Below are 23752 nucleotides of genomic sequence, written 5' to 3'. Positions count from 1 at the left end.
TACTGCAGAAGCAAAACCAAGCAGATGAGATGACTGAGTAGGAGAGCGGAGATGATGAACCTGAAACTGAGCCTGAGCAGCTGAGAGTAGGGTCTTAAAAAATATATATATTAATAAAGCTAATACATTTAAAGGGCTTACTATGTGTCAGGCATTTTATATTTTTTATTATTTAATTAATTTTCATTCACAATCCTCTAAGATTGATTCTATTATCCTCACTTTATAGATTAACAAACCTCAGCAGAAAGAAATTAATCCAAGATGCAATCTCAGTAACTCACACCTGTCACCACTACATAATATTAACTGAGGGACCTCAGAAGAGGAAGTTGGTTTGCTAATGAAGAGGATACATTCAATGTTCAGACATGCCGAGTGTGAGATGTCTGAAAGATAATAATATGGCATGTCTAGCAGGCAGCTTGGGAAAGAGGAGCAAGTAGGGAAACAGATTTGTGAAATCATGTATAAGACTGTTGACACTGTTGGGAATGACCTGTCTGCTAATTCCCTCACACAGGATAATCAAAATGAAATAGAATTTTTACCAAATCATGTTGCACACCTTAACCTTAAATAACGCTGTAAGCCAATTATATCTCAATAAAATTTTAAAAATTAAAAAGAGGGACTTCCCTGGCGGTCCAGTGGTTAAGATTCCACTCTTCCAATGCAGGGGGCGTAGGTTCGATCCCTGGTCAGGGAACTAAGATCCCGCATGCCACGCTGTGTGGCCAAGAAAAAAGAAAATTAAAAAGAAACTGAAGTACAGTTTTGAAAAGATTTGGAATTTCTCCCTTTGGGAGTAGGGGGGTAGGTAGTATGATGGAGTCAGAAAAGGACAGGAGTGGCAGGCTTCTCTTCTTTAAAAACAAAACCATGTGAAAAATATTTGGAAACACTGGGCAATCAATGTTCTAAGTGTGCTATATTCACCTTTATAAGAATATAGTGCTAATTTTTTTAGTTTTTCTCACATGAGGCAGAATTAATGCCACTCTTTGAGACCCAATCTTTGTTTCTCCGTATCTTCTATGCAGATGAAACACAGAGTTGATGAAAACGCAATGAGTTTCTTAACACTTCTTCAAAGATTCTCAAATGTTAGGGCTTCTAACACCTGTTCAGCGGTATTTATCATACTTCCCAGCAGGAAAACTTATATGGAACTTAGGTATTAGAGGCACTGTGCAAAAGTAAACAACATTTACTGTGTTTACTACTCAGTAAAGTAAAACTCGTGATAAAATTTCAATTATTGTCAGAGGAGCAGAGGTATATTCATGAATGGGGGAAAATAAAGCATAAGAATATATAAAAAATGGAGAAAAATCATACATGTATCTTGACTTGAATACAAGAAATTTAAAAGCTTCATAAGAGTTCCAAATTAAACCTCTCATGACGAATTGTAAAAATCTTCAGAATGCACAAACTTTAAATCTAACAAAATTAGAGACATAACTAAAAATATAAACAGTAATTTAATAACAGAATACAATGAACTCTCTTCCAGTAATTTTCACTAATTTATTTCATAAACATTGAATGCTTACTATATGGCAAGCACCATACGTAAACTTATTTAGGGGAAATGGACTATTCCAAACCCTGAGTAAACCAAAAACCATTAAATAGAGTAGGTATCAAAATCCATTCCCTGCTCTCACACATAGACACAGTCACATACACATGTGTGTACAAGCACGCGTATTAGACCATGATGGCATTATGGAAGAATTTTTGCTATACGTTCCCCATAAAAGCTCTTATTTCTACAAGCTGTTCAAAAATACAGAAAGAAAACTCATTCATTTTGATTACTTCCATAATCAAAGACCATGAGAAAAAAACTATATGCTAATTTCACTTACCAGAATAGATGGGAAAATCCTAAACGATTATTAAATAGAATCCAGTGAAGCGTTATATATCACCCTAGATATCTGCCCCAAAGAAATTAAAATATATGCCCACACAAAGATTTGGACATGAATGTTCCTATTAGCTGTATTTATAATAGCCAAAAACTGGACACAACTAAAATGTACATCCAACAGGTGAACAGATAAACAAATTGTGGTACACCCATAGAATAAAACTACTTAGCAAACAGAGGAATAAGCTATTCATATGCAATATATATATATATGATTAATTCATAGAGCCAATGACTTTATTTCCACTATAGTTCAGTTGCCGCCTTAGTCCAAACCACCATCACCCTACCTGGATTACTGCATTTGACTCCTGACTGGTCAGTCATCTTGTTCTTTCTGGATTGCTTGGCAACGAGCTAACTAGGACCAGGGGCTCCTCCTAACATCTTCCCAAGGGACCTCTGCAGTCTCTAGTTACCAGACAGCTGGTTCTTAGCAACTCCTGTAAATAGGTGGCACCCAAGACTCACACTTTTTACCTCACTTATCACATTGACCCCCATAAAAAGAGAGAGTGCAGGGGTATACTGGGGTAGGTTGAGTCCCTTTCCTGGAGCCCAGTCTCATGATACAGCCAACTGTGCTCAACTCAAACACTCCTCTCCACAGGACACCAAGAGAATATGGCGTCTCTATACAGGATCATCCTTCCACCTATGAATTCAAGCTTGATGTTCACCTGGAATGTACTGAGAGCAAGATCTCAAAAATACTTGCTGAATGAATACTTGCATAAAGAAAACTTCAGTAGCCTGTGAACCATGACATTTCTTTTTTAAAAATTATGATAAAACATACATGACATAAAATTTATTACTTCAACTATTTTGAAGTGTATACATTTTTCTTAACAATTTGCTCCCTCCCATAATTTTTCAATAAGTGTATATCTCTAATTTTTTTTAAAAAATCAAATACTTTGGTCCTGCTTTTTGTGAACCAGGCATTATTCTAGGTGCTTTCTAAACATTAACTTATTCATTATAATACAACAATCCTACGAAAGCATTTTTAATGAGATATCTGAGGCAAAGAGAAGTAACTTGTCTAAGGTCATATACTGAGATAGTAAATGGCAGAGGAGTCCATCTGGCTGACCCAGCTCACACACTTAGCATCTAACACGACGACTGCTTGAACCTCACGGCACCATACTACGTGTTTACTGACCTGTGTGTGTGCCACTAAGTGAAAGTCACACTGAGAAACTGTGCAATTAGGCAGTACCTTAATCACTCACCTAGTCTATAAAACCTTAATCCAGTGATAAAAAATAAAATAGATAATATTCAGTCACATACAGGCCTAAAGAGCCCTTCACAAAAGTTCACGTCAAGAGAACTTAGCTCAAGCCCGCTGTTAACAGCAATCATGATGAAAGATTTCCTTTCTTAAGTGGCTTTTTAATCATTCTCTTTGAAGTTAGAACAGAAGAATAGAAGAAAAGGGATCACTACAATCTGGTTCAACATTACAGGGAAAATAAAACATTCAACTAATTATTTTAAATGTAAATAATATAAGAAAAATACCATAAGAATAAGAATGAAACAAGTTAAGAAATATTAACTCTGAATACTTAAATCATTTAGATATATTTTATTAGACACTAAGCAGGATGAGTGTTTTGCATGTAAAGGAGTGGGGGGAGGGTTTAAACAAAGAGGAAAGAAAAATGTTAACGAACGTTTTTTATTCCATTTCTTTAACAAATTTAATACATAGGATTTAAGCTTTCCGAAGATAATATATATTTCAGGTTCAATACACAGTAAGTAAAAAAAAATACATTGCCAGGATTCAAGTTCATAATGCTTCTAACATTTTCACACTACTAGGTACCTCTAGCAAGCCTTTGCTGCTTTGTATACTACAGCCAGGCAAAAAAAAAATTCCTGTAGCCAGCTTTTGAGCTTGTTCTTTAAGATGTTCTAATTTAAATGCAGTTGTAGACTTCACAAGTACTATGGTTTTAGAGCAAGTCTTGGTTGGCACTATTAGAGCAACGTGATTAGAAAAGGCTTTTGCACATTCTACTTGACATTCACTGCCTACTTCTCTATACTGCTCTGGTTTTATAAAAGTCATCACTGATGCTTCGAGGGGAGGCAAGGGAGGGTACCTTCACATTCTCTCTCTCTCTTTATCTGCATAATCAAGCCTATGCTCTATTAGCAGTATTATGAGTGAAATTCTCTTGCTATGTGAATACCTAATGCTGTAGTAAATCACAGTATTGGTATTTTTTGTGTTCAAATGACATGCCTATTAAAATGTTTTAACTTCCCCAAGTTTATGTAGTTTACCATTTCATATACTACTTGAAATATGGCCTCCATGGGATCATTTCTGCAATGTGAAATGAAATACACAATCATCATTCCTTTACATTCAGACAAAGAAAACCGAAGTAATTGGTAATAAACATGTGGTAGATTAGCTTAAAAAAAAAAAAAAAGGGCCCTGGCACTTACTAGCTGTATGTACTTGGGTAACATATTCTAACTTTCCGAGCCTCGGTTTCCATATTTATAAAGTGTAAAATACATAAAGCAAAGGCCATGTTCATTTTGTTCAACATAAAAGAGAGAGTACCCAATTAACATGTGTGGCGAGGTAGGGAGCGAGTAAAGGCTAGACCACATTGGAACTTTTCAGGCATATAGCAAGCACGTAATATTAATGGCATCTGAATTTGCAAAAATCCCAAATTAAATTTTAGACCGAGACTCCTGCTTTCAGCCAAGAGGGAACTGCAGGGACTGGCTTTACCCTCCTCGAAAGAACTGAAAAATTGGACAAAACATATGAAATAATGGTTTCCAGACAGTAGACATCATGCAGCAGAGGACTGTGATCCCTAAGAGAGGGGAAACAAATGGAAGTGAACTCTATGACTGACTGAACTTACTGCCTGGAGTTTCTAGGCCTCAGAACTGGGAGGGGGAACTCAGGCAGAGCCTGATAGTCTCTTGAGTTGAGGAGACAGAATTGTGAGTCTGGGGAAACCATGTCAGTTGGAGTCCTCAGTACAGAATACAAGAGAGGAGAGAGCTGCATAGAGAGAGGAAGCTTAGGAGATCTACAGCTGAGCACTGATGAACACAGGGAAAGAACCACCTGAAAGGAGTACAGCAAACACTCCCCAGTTCTCATAAAGGAGAAGGAGGGGGGTGGAAATCTGTAGATGGGTAGAGCATGGGTAGAATCTAGCATGTGGCTAGATTAAAAGCTATTCATATATCCAGAGAAAACTCTAATCTGAAAAGATACATGCACCCTAATGTTCACAGCAGCACTATTCGCAATAGCCAAGACATGAAAGCAACCTAAGTGTCCATCAACAGACGTATGGATAAAGAAGATGTGGGGTGTGTGTGTGTGCGTCTGTATACACATACATATACACACATAATGGAATATTACTCAGCCATAAAAAAGAATGAAATAATGCCATTTGCAGCGACATGATGGACCTAGAGATTATCATACTAAATGAAGTAAGACAGAAAGACAAATACCATATGATATCACTTATATGTAGAATCTAAAAAAATGATACAAATGAACTTATTTACAAAACAGAAATAGACTCACAGACATACAAAAAAAACTCATGGTTACCAAAGGGGATAAGGGGCGGGGGGAGATAAATTAGAAGTTTGGGATTAACATATACACACTGTTATATATAAAATAAACAAAGACCTGCTGTATAGCACAGGGAACTGTATTCAATATCTATAATGGAAAAGAATCTGATAAAGAATATATATACACACATACATATATAGAGAGAATTACTGCTGTACACCTGAAAATAACATGACATTGTATTACAAAATTAACTATACTTCAATTAAAAAAAGGTTAATTAAAAAAAACAAAAGCTATTCTGGCCTTGCCTAACAAAGTTTAAAAGGATCAAACTATTCAGCTGTATCCCAGAACACAGCTCAAGAATATTTATAAGAATACAAAGTATCCAGCATCTACCACAGTAAAATTAACAATGTCTAGCATCCAATCAAAAATTAGCAAACACGCAATGAAGCAAGAAAATATGACTTAGTGAGGATAAAAACAAATCAGTAGAATTAAATCCATGAGTGACACAGATGACAGAATTGACAGACAAGGATATCAAAAGTTATTATAACTATATTCTATTTATACAAAAAGGTAGAGAAACTCTTGTACATGTTAAGACATGGAAAACACAAAAAAGATCTAAATCCAACTTCTAGAGATGAAAACTAAAATGGAAGGGACTCACAGCAGATTAACTACTGCAGAAGAAAAGATTAACTGACTCAAAAACACAGTGATAGAAACTCCCCAAAATAAAACACTGGAAAAAAAGTGAGCAGAGCACCAGTGGCCTGTGGGACAATATCAAGTGGCCAAATATATATATAAATGGAGTCCCCTGAAGGAGAGTAGAAGGAAGGGAACAAAAGAATTTTTTTCTGAAGAAATTATAAGATAAAAATTTTCCAAAACTATAAATTTTAGATTAAAATAGTACAAAGAGCAAATTATGGCATTGTCATATCTCTTTCCCAAGTCCAAGGAAGACATTTCTATTCCACCCAGGAAACTTTATCCACTGAACCCCTCGAGACAACAATCTAAGCAGCTACAACCTATCCACAGGACCAGCAATTATTAAAATCTATTTACCAGCCTTGATATTCTGTTCCCTTGAAATGTACAATGGTTCAAACATAAAAAGGGGTAAGATTAGCCTGCCTTGCGCCAGAATTATAAAGCAGTATTGGAACAGTATAACAAGTTTACTCTTTAAGAGATTAGAAGGAACAGTACCTAAATGACAGCAGCATTAATCACTTTCAAAAATGGCTATAGCATTTTTGAAATGTGGACATCAATATAGCAGTTCTTAAAGTGTGTTATGCAATCCCTAGGAGTCCTTGAGACCCTTTCAGAGGGTCTGCAATGTTAAAATTATTTCCATAATAATATTAAGACACCACATGATTCATCTTTTCCACTGTGTTGATACTTGCATTGAAGGCACAAAGTTGGGTTGAGTCTGCTGGTGCCTTAGCTGAATCAAGGCAGGGGCACTGAACTGTACATGTAGGCACTGTACTCTTCACCATGACTTGCAGTAAAAACAAAAACAAAATGCGAGTTGCACTTAAGAATGTCCTTGATGAAGCAGGAAACACCATTAATTTTATTAAATTTTGAATATTGAGGACATTTTTAAAAACACTGTGTGTGACAAAATAAGAAGTACATGAAAAGCACTCCTGTTGTAATAACAGTTGTCCTCAGGAAACACATTTGTACAATGTCTTTTTTTGTTGTTTTTTAAAAAAATTTTTTATTGGAGCATAGTTGATTTACATGCGCAATGTTTAAATAGTTGAAGTAGTCGCTCTTTTGGTGGAATACCTTTTTTTGTAAACCACTTAAACCATTTTTTAGTGTACAACTCAGTAGCATTAAGTACATCCACACGTTGTATAATCATCACATCTATCCATGTCCAGAATTTTTCATCATTCCAAACAGAAATGTTAGCAGTAACTACCTACTCTCTCTCAACCCAGCCTCCTGGTAACCTCATTTCTAACTTTCCGTCTCTATGAATTTGCCTAGATACCTCATATAAGTGTAATCATACAATATTTGTCTCTTTGTGTCTGATTTATTTCACTTAGCACAATGCTTTTAAGGTTCAGCCATGTTGTAGCATGTATCAGAACTTCATTTCTTTTTATAGCTGGATAATATTCCATTGTATGTATACATCACATATTGCTTCTCCATTCATCTACTGAGGGACACTTGGGTTGTTCCTACCTTTTGGCTACCATAAAATGCTGCTATGAACACGGCTGTACAAATATCTGTTCAAGTCCCTACTTTTGATTCTTTGGGGGTAAATACCTAGAAGAATCACTGGATCATATGGTAATCCCATTTTCAACTTTTTGAGGAACCACTAAACTGTTTAAACAGTGGTTGCACTATTTTACATCTGCACTAGCAAAGGATGAGGGCTCCAATGTCTCTTCGCCAACTTTTGTCAGTTTCCCTTTTTTCATAAGACATTCTAATGGGTGTGAAGTGGTATCTCCTTGATTTGCATTTCCCTAATGACATTGAGCTTCGTTTCATGCACTTATTGGCCAACTGTATAACTTCTTGGGAGAACTGTCTATTCAAATCTTCTGCTCGCTTTTGAATTGGGTTTTTGTGTGTGTGTGTTTTTCTGTTGAGTTGTTAAGAGTTCTTTACATACTCTGGATTTAAATCCCTTACCAAATATATGTTTTGCAAAAATTTTCTCCCAATTTGTGGGCTGTCTTTTCACTCTCTTGTTAGTGTCCTTTGATGGATACAGTTTTAAATTTTGATGAAGTTCAACTGATCAATTTTTTCTTTTATTGTCTGTGCTTTTGGTGTCATAACTCAAGAAATCATTGCCCAATCCAAGATCATGAAGATTTTCTAAGGGTTTTTATTTAGCTCTTAAATTTAGGTCTTTGATCACTTAAACTTAATTTTTGTATATAAGGTAAAAGTCCAACTTCATCCTTTTGACTGTGGTTATCCAGTTTTCCCAGCACAATTTGTTGAAAAGACTTGGCATCCCTGTTGAAAATTAATTGACCATATGTGTGAAGGTATATTTCTGGGCTATTTTATTCCATTGGTCTATATGTCTGTCCTTATGCCAGTACCACACCATCTTGATTACTGTAGCTTTGTAGTAAAGCTTTGAAATCAGGAAGTGTGAGTCTTTCAATTCTGTCGTTTTTCTAAATTGCTTTTTTTGAGGTCCCCTGAGATTTTTTTTTTTGGCTGCATTGGGTCTTTGGTGCTGCGTGCAGCCTTTCTCTAGTTGCAGCAAGTGGGGGCTACTCTTCGTTGCAGTGCATGGGCTTCTCATTGCGGTGGCTTCTCTTGTTGTGGAGCACAGGCTCTAGGCGCGCAGGCTTCAGTAGTTGCGGCATGCGGGCTTAGTTGCTCCACAGCATGTGGGATCTTCCTGGACCAGGGATTGAACCCATGTCCCCTGCATTGGCAGGCAGATTCTTAACCACTGTGCTATCAGGGAAGTCCTACTGAGATTCTTAATGAATTTTAAGATTAGCCTGTCAATTTCTACCAAAAGGGCAGCTAGAATTCTAATAGGAATTGCACTGGACCTATAGATCAATGTGGGGAGTACTGCCATCTTAACAATACTAAATCTTCCCAATCTATGACATGGAATATCTTTCCATTTATCTGGTTCTTTTTTAACTTCTTTCAGCAGCATTTTATTGTTTTCAGTGTACAAGTCTTTAGCCTCTTTGGTTAAATTTATTCCTAAATATTTTATTCTCTTTGATGCTATTATAAATGGAATTGTTTTCTTAATTTCATTTTTGGATTGTTCACTGCTAGTGTGAAGAAAGAATACAATTGAGTTTTGTAAAGTTTTGCATTTGATCTTGTATCCTGCAACTTTGCAGAACTCAACTATTGGTTCCAGTAATGGTGGTTTTTTTAGTAGATTCCTTAGGATTTTCTACAAACAAGATCATGTCATGTACAAACAGAGATAGTTTCACTTCTTCCTTTTCCTTGTGGGTGCTTTTTACTTCTTTTTCTTGCCTAATCGCTCTGGCTAGAACCTCATATGTTGAACAGAACCTACGTTGAATAGAAGTGGTGAGAGCAGACACCCTTGTCTTATTTCTGATGTTAGGTGGAAAGCTTTCAGTCTTTCACCATTGAGTATAATGTTAGTTGTGGGATTTTCATACATGGCACGGAATACCATTTCTACTTAAAAGAATGACTAATAGACAAAGTATGGTTACTCAGACTCGAATATTTGGCTGACAGTTTCTCCAAAATAAACAAAGTGACCTGTCACCTCAAGGAAAACAACTGATAGTTTTTGCTGTCAATGATAAAACTCAAGCTTCTAAGCAAAAATTAGAATTTTAAAAAAAAAGCCTATCCTCCACTATGAGCTTAACAGTTTCCAAATAAAACTTTTCTAATGATATTTAATTAATGAATGTGATTGTAGAATGATGTGTCAACACTTGAAAATCTACATAACCTAGTGAACCAATATTTTCCAAGCGACCAAGGTATGATGCTACAAAATCGTGCATGGGTTAAAGATTCATTCCAAGTGCAAGACAGACCAATGAATGTTAATGTAACAAGGTATAAAATGTCCACTGAGGCAGTTTAAGAGATTTGCAAAAATGTAAAACTACTTATTTTTTTAAATATTTTCCAGGGAGTTCCCTAGTGGCCTAGTGGTTAGGATTCCAGGCTTTCATTGCCGTGGCCCAGGTTCAATCCCTCCTCGGGCAGCTAAGATCCTGCAAGCTGTGCGGCGTGGCCAAAAGGAAAAAAAAAAAAGAATTGAAAAAAATTTTTTTCCATTAAAATGTCTTCACGTTTAAAAAAATGTTTTTATGTCAACATGTAATGGGCTTGTTACTGTTATTATTAAATGTTAATAGTTATGTTAAATATTTAAATATTTTTCAATTTCTTGGTTTTAATATTGAATATAGTAAATATTGATAGATATAACCCACATACATGAAAGTTCTTTGAGGTCCTCAGTGATTTACAGAGTGTAAAGGGGTCCTGAACCCAAAAAGCTTGAGGAGAAAACTGTATTAATTAACAAAAGCTCTACACAGCAAAGTAGATATTTGGTTTAAAGCAAACAAACAGTACTTTAGGCACTCATTCAGCCAACACCTCCATTAGAATTTCAGCCAACCCCTACATTAGAATTTCTTAAGATCTTATTATCACATATTAACAAACCATAGTAACTTATGATTGGTCTGCAAGCACTGTCATATTAGAGTTGTACAGGATGGTTTTGAGAACTAAATGTGACTTCTTCACCGCCTTGAAACTTCACCTTCTCCATTTTAGCCCAGTTTTCTAGCCTCTTAAGCTGGGAACTTAGGACTTTGACTAGGTTCACTGAACTCAACTGAATCTACCAATCATGTTACTACAAGAAATGGGAAGTTTTCCAGGATCGTCCTTGTGAATCCAAGCTGTCACCTAAGAGGTATCACATCTTTTTCTTCATTTGAAATACAATTTGGTTGATTATATATTAATTATAGAAAATTTAGAAAATATATAAACAGAAAGAAAATTTAAATTACCTCTAATTCCAGTACCTAGAAATAAGTACTGTTGATATTTTGGTATCATTCCTTCCAGGTTTTTTCTATGTTTCTTACTTTTTACAAAAATGTGATCTTATTAGTTATACATACAATTCTGTGGTCTCTTTTCTTCTCCTTTATAGGAATATTATAGTCATCATGCTGTACATTATAGCCCCAGGACTTATTCATCTTATAACTGGAAATTTGTACCTTTTGACACCTTCACCTATTTCTTTAATACATTGTTTGCCTATCATTAATCTTCATCGACAAAAAATGTTTAGTGTCTACATTGTACACCATATCTTCTCTTGTTTATGTAATTCATCTTACACTGGACATTTAGGTTGTTTCTAGGTTTTGCCTTTCATATATAGCATCTAAATGAATGGCTTTGTAATTGTATTTTAACCCAAATCCCTTTTCTGTTCTTTCTGATAAATTTCTAAAAGTGGAACTATTGAGCAAAATTCTAAATCTTTCTATATAAATCACCCTCCAGACAGAAAGGCTAAACCAGTTTCATTCTACCACCACCGGGTATGAGAGTACTCACATTCCTACACCCCCCTTTTAAACACTAATTATAAGTAGATTTTTCCTTTTGTTGTTTGATTTTTCCCTTTTTTTGGCCAATTTTTCAGGTCAAAAGAAAATTATTTTATGACTAACAAATTGGACTGCTCTTTAATATTCATATTTGGTCTTTTATGCTTCTTCTTTCATGGATTATTTATTTCCTTTGTTAATTTTCTATTTAGACAGAATTTGGATGGGGGAAGGGAAGATACTTATTTTTCTTTCCTTTTTTTTAAATTGAAGTGTAGTTGATTTACAATGTTGTGTTAATTTCTGCTGTACAGCAGAGAGATTCAGTTATACATATACACACATTCTTTTTTATATTCTTTTCCATTATGGTTTATCACAGGATATTGAATATAGTTCCCTGTGTTATACAGTAGGACCTTGTTGTTTATCCATTCTACATATACTAGTATGCATCTGCTAACCTCAAACTCCCACTCCATCCCTCCTCCGCTCCCCTTCCCTTTGACAACCACAGGTATGTTCTTCAAGTCTGTGAGTCTGTTTCTGTTTTGTAAATAAGTTCATTTGTATCATTTTTTTTAGATTCCGCATATCAGTGATATCAAATGATATTTGTCTTTCTCTGTCTGACTTACTTCACTTAGCAGGATTATCTCTAGGTCCATCCATGTTGCTGCAAATGGCATTATTTCATTCTTTTTTTATGGCTGAGTACTATTCAATTGTACATATATATACACACATACACCACATCTTCTTTATCCATTCATCTGTCAGTGGACATTTAGGTTGCTTCCATGTCTTGGCTTTTGTGAATAGTGCTGCTATGAACATAGGACTGCATGTATCTTTTTGAATTACAGTTTTGTCCAGATATATGCCCAGGAGTTGGATTGCTATTATCATATGGCAACTCTATTTTTAGTTTTTTGAGGAACCTCCATACTGTTTTCCATAGTGGCTGCACCAATTTACATTTCCACCAACAGTACAGGAGGGTTCCCCTTTTAGAGAGAATTTTTTGTTTTTGTTTTTTTATTCCTTGCCTACTACTTTAATCTATTCTCTCCTTTCTTCCTTTGCTGTGCCTCCTTTTAAATCTGCTTTGCTGACTTCTCTCCCCCACCAGATGATTTTGCCCACTCTCATGGCTTTAAATACTGTTCTTGAACATCACCAAATTTCTATCTCTATTCCAGACCTCTCCTTCTGAACTCCAAACTCTAATATAGACAACCAATTGCCTGCTTGACATATCACCTTAGATGGCTCATGAGAATATCTCAAACTTAAAGTTGTCCAAAATGGAACTCTTAATTCCCCTCTCTCAATGTACTTCTCCCCACATTTGTACTCTGAATTCCCCATTTTAGTAACTGCCGCCACCAATTGACAGAGTTAATGACCACAAACCTACATCCTTGATTCTTCCCTGTCATCTTTTCTCACCCTTCTCTTGTCCAATCCACCAGCAATTCTTATTGAGTCTAGCTCCAGTCCACCTCTTATTGGTCCATTTTTCTTCCTTTCAACTTTTTCATCCTTAGTCTATACTATCTCATCTCTTACCTGGTATACAGCAGTAACCTTTTAACCTATCCCTCTACTTCCATCCTTGCTACTTCCACAAGCCTAATCCATTTCCCACACAACAGCCAATACTATCACTGTAGAAGAAAAATCAGATTATGACTTTCCCGTTTTATGGCTTTCCATGGCTTCCCATTACACCATCTATACACTGGCTCAAACCAGAAACCTATCCAATCCATTAGCAAATCATGTTATGCTAGCTTTAAAACACAGCAAGTTCTGTCCATTTCTTTCCATCTCTACTACCACCACTTTGTTTCAAGCCATCATCATCTCTCTCCTGAACCAAAAAGATACAGGAGCTTGGTGCTGCCCCTTTCCCAGTTGTAAGAAAGGCATTCCTGGGCTTCCCTGGTGGCGCAGTGGTTGAGAGTCCGCCTGCCGATGCGGGGGACGTGGGTTCGTGCCCTGGTCCGGGAGGATCCCACGTGCCGCGGAGCGGCAGGGCCCGTGAGCCATGGCCGCTAAGCCTGCGCGTCCGGAGCCTGTGCTCCGCGACGGGAGGCCACAGCAGTGAGAGGCCCGCGTACCGAAAAAAAAAAAAAAAAGAAAGAAAGGCATTCCTAATGTAAGTGGGAATCTTTTCTCACCAAGCCCAAAGTCCTCAACAAAAAGTTCTAAGCCACCATTATCTACCAATGGGATTTGGCACACTTGTTGAAACCTATTTTCAGGGTGCTAGGGAAAAACTACAGCAGTACAAATACTGCTGTTAGCTTGTGAATCACCACTCTTCCACTGGAGGATAATCTGGAAACCAAAAGAATACTAGTTCAGTGGTTATAGCTTGGAAACTAATGGAAAAACGAGAGAACATAAGGTTATAAGCATCATGAGAGCTGTTTACTGCTCTATCACTGTTCTTAGAGCAGTGCCTACCACAGAGAAAATACTACTATTTTTTCTTTAATGAATGGTTAGCACATAAGCTTTTAGTTATTTCTGAATTATTCCTGGCTGAATACAACAAAACCAAATTTTGACAATTTCAGTTTATAACTACCTCTAAAAAGATAACATAATTACAACAGAAAAGTCTAATCTTACTTCCAAAATGGATACAATAAGACAATGACAATTTAAAATTAACTGCACTGTATAATCCCATTCAGCTTCTACTATAACGTCCTGCGCTCTAAAGAAAACAGGCGCAAAAATGAGAGTTAAAGATAAAAGGCAAGAAAGCAGCTTATGGTTTTGCTGAATTAATTTTTTATAAACTCTAAGAAGAATGAGGGCAAATATCTTTAGAGAAGTTAATTTACCTAAGATCCTCTCTAAAACAAAACCAGGAAGCAACTATATTATATACTGATAGGTACACTTATGTACACTCTTCTAGAGAATATTTAAGGGATTAACTCCTCAACATACAATCTGGCAACAAATTCCCTCATGTACATGGCTTTGGGGGAACAGATATGTTCCCCAAGTCATAGCAGGTTTGTTTAGAGATGACACCTTGCCCTCGCTGGACTAATCACAGCACTTAGCTTTTCTTTCCAGAGTTGACTGGTCCAGAGATAATCAATTGATCTATGCCAAGCCTAAGTCAAAACTGGAACCAAGAGGTAGATGCTCTGCTACCGTAAGAAACGTGTAAGATGTAAATCTTGGGTGTAGCAGAGGCCAGATTTCCCCACAGTTCAGACATTAATCTGCATTGAGAGAATGCAGTGTCCTGGTAGCATTTTCAACCATGGTTTCAGTTATTCCTGAGGCTTGCCTGCATTCTTGCCCTTAGTGCAACTCAAAATATTCACTTCTTCTAGAATATTACAAGTCTACAAATTTTCTCTCTCCCAAGAAGAAAAAGCAGGAACAAAGCATAAAAGGTCTATAACATTCTTCTGTGATAAAAAACAAAAACATTGAGCAAAAAAACAGAAACTTTCTCAACCTGATAAAGGGCATCTATGAAAATCCCACAGTTAACATCATACTCAATGGTGAAAGACTGAAAGCTTTCCTCCTAACATCAGGAACAAGACAAGGATGTCTGCTCTCACTACTTCTATTCAACATAGGTTCTATTCGACATATGAGGTTCCAGCCAGAACGATTAGGCAAGAAAAAAAGCATCCACAAAGAAAAGGAAGAAGTAAAACTATCATCATTTGCATACAAATAGAGATCATGCAAACATGATCTTATTTACATAATATTCTAGGTAATCCACTAAAAAAACGACTACGACTAGAACCAATAGATGAGTTCTGCAAAGTTGCAGGATACAAGGTCAAATACAAAACTTCACAAAATTCAACTGTATTCTTCCCACACACCAGCAATGAACAATCCAAAAATGAAATTAAGAAAACAATTCCATTTATAATAGCATCAGAAAGAATAAAAATATTTAGGAATAAATTTAACCAAAGAGGCAAAAGACTTATACACTGAAAACAATAAAATGCTGCTGAAAGAAATTAAAGAAGACCCAAATAAATGGAAAGACATTCCATGTTCATAGACTGGGAAGACTTAGTATTGTTAAGATGGCCGTACTCCCCACATTGATCTAGAGGTCCACTGCAACTCCTATTAGAATTCCAGCTGCCCTTTTGGTAGTAATTTTCAGGCTAATCCTAAAATTCATTAAGAATCTCAAGAGGGGGGCTTCCCTGGTAGCGCAGTGGTTGAGAGTCCGCCGATGCAGGCGACATGGGTTCGTGTCCCGGTCTGGGAGGATCCCACGTGCCGCGGAGCGGCTGGGCCCGTGAGCCATGGCCGCTGAGCCTGCGCGTCCGGAGACTGTGCTCCGCAGCGGGAGAGGCCGCAGCAGTGAGAGGCCCGCGTATCGCAAAAAAGGAAAAAAAAAAAAAAAAAAATGAGCAGAGGATTCAAACAGACATTTCTCCAAAGAACATATACAAGTGGGCAATAAACATGTAAAAAGACTGCTCATTATGTTACTCATTAGGGAAATGAAAATCAAAACCACAAAGAGATATCTACTTCATACCCAGTAAGATGTCTATAACCAAAATAATATAAGTATTGGTGAGAAGTTGGAACCCCCATACATTGCTTGGGGAATGTAAAATGGTGCAGCTGCAGTGGAAACAGTTTGGTGGTTCCTCAAAATGTTAACCATAGAATTACCATATGACTCAGTAATTCCAGTCCTAGGTATATACCCAATAGAACTGAAAACATAGAGCTTCACAAAAATTGTACATAAATGCTCATAGCAGCATTATTAATAATAGTCAAAAGTGGAAATAACCCAAATGTCCATAATCAAAATGTCAATACAATAAAATATTATTTAGCCATAAAAAAGAAAGAAGTACTATTCTATGCTACAACATGGATGAACGTGAAAACATGCTAAGAAAGAAGCCAGACAAAAAAGGCCACATGTTACATGATTCCACTTAAATGAAATGTCTAGAACAGGCAAATCCGCAGAGACGGAAAGTAAATATTAGTGATCACCAAAGGCTGGAGGGAAGCAGGAGTGGGTAAAGGGGAGTGACTGCTAATGAACATGGGGTTTCTTTTTGGGGTGACAGAAATGTTCTAGAATTATATAGTAGTGATGGTTGCACAACTTTGTGAACACACTAAAAACCACTAAATTATACACTTTACAAGGTAAATTTTATAGTATATGAATTATATCTCAATTTTTTAAACTGAATACAAAAAAAGCCTCCTAACAACCAAAATACAGATCGCAAAGATGGTACAGTAAAGCCACATGTTTTCCTTTACTGGAAAAAAAAAATGTACTCTCACCTCAAATTTATTTATTCTCACTTTATATATAATTTGTACAAACCTGGTTGTATGGTCAAAGCCTATAGTGGATTAAAAGCTTCGTATTAGGGGAAATGAAATTGATACGGACAGACATACTGACAGTAAGGTTTTGTTAAAAAGGTAAAAGAACTTACAAGCATTGTGTGAAGCCATTTAGTAAGGGCAAATTGGTCTACGCATTTCATTAGGTTCTGGCAGTACCAATGATAAACAGCCTGATACAACAATCTATACTTATAGTAATGAAAATAATGAAGATGATTAATATAATAAGAGCTAACCCACTTATCACTTGCAATGTGCCAATCACTGTTGTAAGTACCGAACATTTAGTTACTTATTAAACTCCCAACGATCCTACAAGGAAAGTAATACTATTATCTCATTTTACAGATGAAGAAACCGAAGAATCACACAGCTAAGTTAAGTGGAAAAGTTAAGATTCAAACTAAGGCAGTTGGCTTCAGAGTCCCTCCTCTTCTTAACCAGTAGACTATTCTGACTCTCAGTGACGAACTGTGTCATTTAAAAAAAAAAAAAAAAAAAGTCAAACAATGTTCAGTGTGTCTAAGAAGACTGAAAAATCTACAATTTTTATTCCACTATTAAAAAAAGAAAAAAAACCTGTTCTATGGCAGCCTGTTATCTATAGGAGAAAGTCTTGAGGTCAAAAAACAGCTCTTTACAATCTGACTCCAACCCATATTTCCAGCTTATCTATCTCCCCTAATTCTAGCCAAACCAGATCGCTCACGTTCCTTAAACAAACAGAGCCTGCATTTTCATGCCACTGTGTTAAAGGCCCTTTCTTCACTTCTCTGCCTAGAAAGTTCCTACTTACCCTTCAAAATCTAGCTCAAATAACACTTCCTCTGTGCCACCTTCCCCGATGCCACTAGGTAAAACTGTGTTCATACAGCATTTTGTACATATCTCTATTAAAGTATTTATCACATGACATCAGAATTGAATCTTAACTCTCCTTTTCACCGCCTAGAATTAGAACCTAGTACACTGTGGATAATAAATAAAATTTTTAAGTTTTGGTACGTAATAAAGTCCAAAATTATTTTTTTAATTCAGCAATACAAAACTACAAAAGTCATGAAATTTAAATAATTTAAATGGACAAAGTTCATTTTCACATAAATGAGATGTTACAAAGGTTCCTACAGATTGAATTCAGTTACCAGAAACCTTTTTAAGAAGAAAATACTAATACTCTGGACCAAACCTGAGTAATCTGTCCCAGTAAAGGTAACATGAATAATGATGTGGGTAAAATTTTAAGTGAGAGATGAAGGTTCCCAGAATCTAAGCCAACAGAGTCAAACGCTACAAGGATACCAGTTAGTAAGTTACTGCTCGGCATGCTAACTGAATGCCCTCAGAAATTACTGTCCCTCCCAATTCAAGTCACTTCTCAAGAGTAAGTTACTCCCTAAAAATTATAATAGAATTTACATTTTATTACTTGTTCCAGATGAGTTAATATTTAATTCCAATAAGACAAAACCAAACACAACTATACCATGGATACAATCAACCTGTTTCTCTCCCAGTGCATAATATACAACAACCAAGCCAATAACATATGGGACAGTCAGTATAGTTTTTAGTATTTAATAAGTACAAAAGAATACCTATTGGTCCCTCCAATGTTTATTGAATTAACTGCATTTTGCCAATTCTATTTGAAAAGTATTCTATTCTATCCTATTTGAAAAGTTACTTTACCTATAAAGGAAATGTCATTTCACTTGGCTTTATTAAAAAAAGTTATCCAAACTACTGGCTAATTTTTTTCCTATTATCCCATACTTATAACCTACCTAATATGCTACCAGCTCGGGCAAAATCCTCTTATTGTTTACTGCCAACCCCAACTTCTTTCTTTCAGACTCTCACCTATCCACAAACTTTCATGATCTTCAGGGCCTCTGAAAGACCTACTGCCTCCAACTCATCTTCATGACTGTAAGTCACTGACTTCAGAGGTAAACAAATAATCAGAGCTACGGATGGATCAATACTCTCCAAGGTAACCTTTTAGACAAAACACAGCTTTAAGTCAAATGTCAACTTTGCATTCTATTCTTGTTGACATAAAATTAAAACCAACTCAACTATTTCTATGTGTTACTTATTCAGGCAGTCACAGACCTGAATAAATATTTGTGTAGTATTCTCCATTACCTAGGCTGAGAATTCTCCTCATACATTCTTTCTTTCCCCTCCTTGAAGAGGCTTATGGTCTGCTTAGTTTTCTTCATCAAATTCTCCATGAACACCCTAAAATACTCATTTTCTCCAAGGGTCTCCATCTTCCCCTCATATCTTGACAAGATAGTGCGGAGATGCTGGTAGGTGTCTGGCAGCAGGTCTAAGATATAAGGTGGGCTATTCTTTAGCGCCAGCTTTGGGTTCTGACACAACCGCACCACCTGCAACAAATGGAAAAGAAGGGCTATTACTTGGAGGATCTTAAGGGCAATTTCCTTTTTTAAGTTTAGAAAATTATAAAATATGTGCTCTTTTGCGGAAATACGAAAAATGCACAAGAATATAAGAAATGATCCCTAACCCACACCCACACCCACAGGCAATCACTTTACATTTTTAGTAGTCTCCCTAGAGGGTGGGTTCTTAAAACCATATCTAACAGTTCAGACAACACATAGAAGACTAAACAATTGGGGTGGGGAAGACATCCACATACATGCCTAAAAAATGCTAGATGAAGCATGGCGAATTCCTCTGAAATGCATGGCTCACGCCACAGCAGAATAAAGAAAATTTCCAGGGGCAGAAATAAAGAACGAGGCTGCCCTGGGAGGTAAACCTGGTAACGTAGGAGCCTAGAGCTTTAACAACCACTAGGGGACAGGAGCACAGAGGCCTTGGACCCAGCAAAGAGTTGAACTGAGACACCATTCCTTCCCATATAAATGCAGAACTCTCAGAATTTGCCTGGTTAATTCATTTTACCTTCTTTTACTTTCAACTTTTCTCAGTTCTTAGTTTTAAGTAGGTCTCTTTTAAAGAACATATAGTTAGACTTCTTTAATCCAATGTAACAATCTTTTTTTTTACCTGGTGAGTTTATATTTGTTGTAATGACTAATAATTTGTATTTATTCCTACCACCTTATTTAGTACTTTCCATTTATGTGGATTTTTGTGTGTCTGGAAGAGACATAAATTAGTGGGACAGAAAATTCTAGAAATAGACCCACACATATATAGACCCTTGACATCACAAAGGAGTGATCTTTCCCAAAAACAGTAGTGGAACAATCCATATAGGAAAAAAAGAAAATCAAACTAAATCCTTACCTTACACTATGCAAAAAACAAAACAAAACAAAAAACCTAGATGGGCTCTAGACCTAAATGCGAAAGGCAAATAAAGCTTTAGAAGACAAGAAAACTATCTTTCATTACTTCATGATGGAGAAAAAATTCTTAAACAGGACCATAAAAAACATTAATAAAGGAAAATATTAATTAAATTCTACTATACTCTAAAAGAATTTCTAAGATACCACAAAAGAGTAAAAACACATGTACAAAATCAGAGAAGGTATTTACAATATGTATATATCCAGACATACATATCCAGAATATATAAAGAACATCTACAAATCAGTAAGATAGGGACTATCTTTTTTTTTTTCTTTTTTTGGCTACACCGCGCAGCACACGGGATCTTAGTTCCCCGACCAGGGATCAAACCCGTGCCCCCAGCAGTGGAAACATGGAGTCCTAACCACTGGACCACCAGGGAATTCCCAAAAATGGACAAAAGACTTGAATAAAAACTTGACAAAAGAAGATATCCAAATAACCAATAAACATATGAAATTGTGCTTAATCTCATTAATCATTTTAATTTCATTAAAATGACAATTGTAAGCTCTCAATTAGATACTATCACTACACACACCAAATTGGCAATGCCAACCACTGGCAAGGAGCAAGGACCTTCAAATACTGCTGGTGGGAATCTAAACTAATAAAACCACCCTGGAAGATAGTTCGGCACTGTATGGTCAGGCTAAAGACTTATATGCCCTACAAACCTGCAGATCTCCCCCTGGAAAGGTATACTGGGATACACATACAAAAATGTGTAACAACTAACAACTGCAAACAACCCAGATGTCCATCAACAGTAGAGTGGATAAACTGTAGTATATTTATTAGCAACAATACACTACCATGTGGATGCTCCTCTCAAACAAAGTAGATCTAAAGAAACCAGAAACAAAATATTTACATTACAATTACATGTATATGACTACATTACTATTACAAAGATATCCCTCTAAACTATATTGATGCAATATGCATACATAGGTGGTAAAAATATAAGTAACAGAAAGAAAATAATTTTACTTTACTTGTAGCTGATATAACTGTCCATGAATAAAATGAAAGAATTGACAAAACATTAGAAACAAAACAGTTTAATAGGTTGCTGGATTCAAAACTGATATACCAAAAAAAAAAAAAAACCAAAATAGCATTCATAAAAATTTTATAAATAATTTTAAAATGTAATTTTAATTGCTGCCATTTTGAATGGCATAAATAAAAATTTAAGGTTCCTAGGAATATATCTAACAAAAAATGTGTAACACTCTTATGAAGAAAACTACAAAACTTCACTGAAGAACATAAAAACAGAAATTAATGAAGAACCCTATCATGTTTAAGGAGACGTCAGTTCTCCCCCAAATTAGTATATAAATGCAGTGCAATTCCTATCAAAATTCCAAAAAGATTTTTCATGGAACTTAACAAGTTGATCCCAAAACCCACACGGAAGAAAAAGAGACCAAAACCAGCCAAGCCCATTTTGAAAAGTCACAAAGTAGGTGGTAGTTACCCAATGAGTTATCAAGACTTTTTTAAATCTTAGAATTAAAATAGTGTGATGTTGACCAAAGACAGATAAATGGCCAAATGGAAAAGAAGAGAGCCCAAACAGAGACACACATGTATGGAAATTCAGCATCAGAGTGGCATTACAAATCAGTTCAAGAGGAATTCCCTGGAGGTCCAGTGGTTAGGACTAGGTGGTTCCATTGCAGAGGGCACGGGTTCGATCCCTGGTAGAGGAACTAATATCCCTCATGCCGTTCAGTGTGGCCGAAAAAAGAAAAAAACACACACAAATCAGTTCAAGAGAAAAACTACTGGAAAACTGGTTATCCATATGGGAAAAAAAATTACATCCCTTACACGTTACATGAAAAGTAAAGTTCAGATAAATTAAAGATCTTGTGTGGAGAAAAAACTTTAAAGTTTTTAGAAAAAAATTTGGAAAATATTTGTTGAACTTTATGATCTCAGAGAGGAAGTATTTCTTAAGACACAAAAGCAAATCATAACCATAAACAAAACAAAATGACAACCCACAGGAGAAAATATTTGCAAACAAAGCAACCGACAAGGGATTAATCTCCAAAATATACAAACAGCTCATACAGCTCAATATCAAAAAAACAAATGACCCAATCAAAAAATGAGCAGAAGATCTAAATAGACATTTCTCCAAAGACATATAAATGGCCAAAAAGCACATGAAAAGATGCTCAACATCACTATTAGAGAAATGCAAATCAAAACTACAAAGAGGTATCACCTCGTACTGGTCAGAATGGCCATGATCAAAAAATCTACAAATAATAAATGCTGGAGAGGGTGTGGAGAAAAAGGAATCTTTCCACACTGTTGGTGGGAATGTAAATTGGTACAATCATTATGGAGAACAGTATGGAGGTTCCTTAAAAAACTAAACACAGAACTACCATATGATCCAGCAATCCCACTCCTGGGCATATATCTGGAGAAAAACATAATTTGAAAAGATACATGCACCCCCATGTTCACTGCAGCACTATTTACAGTAGCCAAGACATGGAAGCAACCTAAATGTCCATTGACAGAGGAGTGGATAAAGAAGATGTGGTACATATATACAATGGAATATTACTCAGCCATAAAAAAGAACGAAATGATGCCATTTGCAGCAACACAGATGAACCTAGAGATTGTCATACTGAGTGAAGTAAGTCAGACAGAGAAAGACAAATACCATATGATATCACTTTTATGTGGAATCTAAAGGAATGGTACAAATGAACTTATTTACAAAACAGAAATAGAGTCACAGATGTAGAAAACAAACTTATGGTTACCAGTGGGGGAAAGGGGAGAGAGGGATAAATTGGGAGATTGGGATTGACATATACACACTACTATATATAAAATAGATAACTAATAAGGACCTACTGTATAGCACAGGGAACTCTACTCAATACTCTATAATGACCTATATGGGAAAAGAATCTAAAAGAGTGGATGTATGTATACGTATAACTGATTCACTTTGCTGCACACCTGAAGCTAACACAACATTGTAAATCAACTATACTCCAATTAAAAAAATATTTTTAAATCATAAATGCAAAGACTGATTAGTTTGACAACACTAACATTTTAGTAACGATAGATCATAAGAACTACTGAACTACTTTTTCCTTTTTTCCATTTGTTTAAAAAAAATCAATGCAATTATAATACTGTATTTTTTTTTCAACATCCTTTTTATTTTCTTCTTGGTAAACTGTACTTTCATCAACGAAATATCCTTCTTTAGAAACACTTCTTGCCTTAAAGTCCCCTTTAATGTATCTAATA

General features: G+C 35.9%; 1 protein-coding gene across 3 annotated transcripts in view; it reads right to left on the bottom strand.

The window, feature by feature from the left end:
- CBL (Cbl proto-oncogene) overlaps nt 1-23752 on the bottom strand; it is an 88890-nt gene that overhangs the window by 48064 nt on the left and 17074 nt on the right. The window contains exons 2-3 of one of the 3 annotated variants that reach the window (XM_049712963.1): nt 21127-21295; nt 19241-19488 (exon numbers count right to left, since the gene is read on the bottom strand). The exons of 1 other annotated variant lie outside the window; for it this stretch is intronic. In XM_049712963.1, the coding sequence (XP_049568920.1) occupies nt 19241-19368 (128 nt within the window). In that variant the 5' untranslated portion in view covers nt 19369-19488; nt 21127-21295. The remainder of the gene's footprint in view (nt 1-19240; nt 19489-21126; nt 21296-23752) is intronic. One more of the 3 variants, XM_004273300.3, reaches the window with a different exon arrangement.

Source organism: Orcinus orca, chromosome 8 (assembly GCF_937001465.1).
Source record: "Orcinus orca chromosome 8, mOrcOrc1.1, whole genome shotgun sequence".
Lineage (NCBI taxonomy): Eukaryota > Metazoa > Chordata > Mammalia > Artiodactyla > Delphinidae > Orcinus > Orcinus orca.
This window is presented reverse-complemented; position numbering and strand designations above follow the sequence as displayed.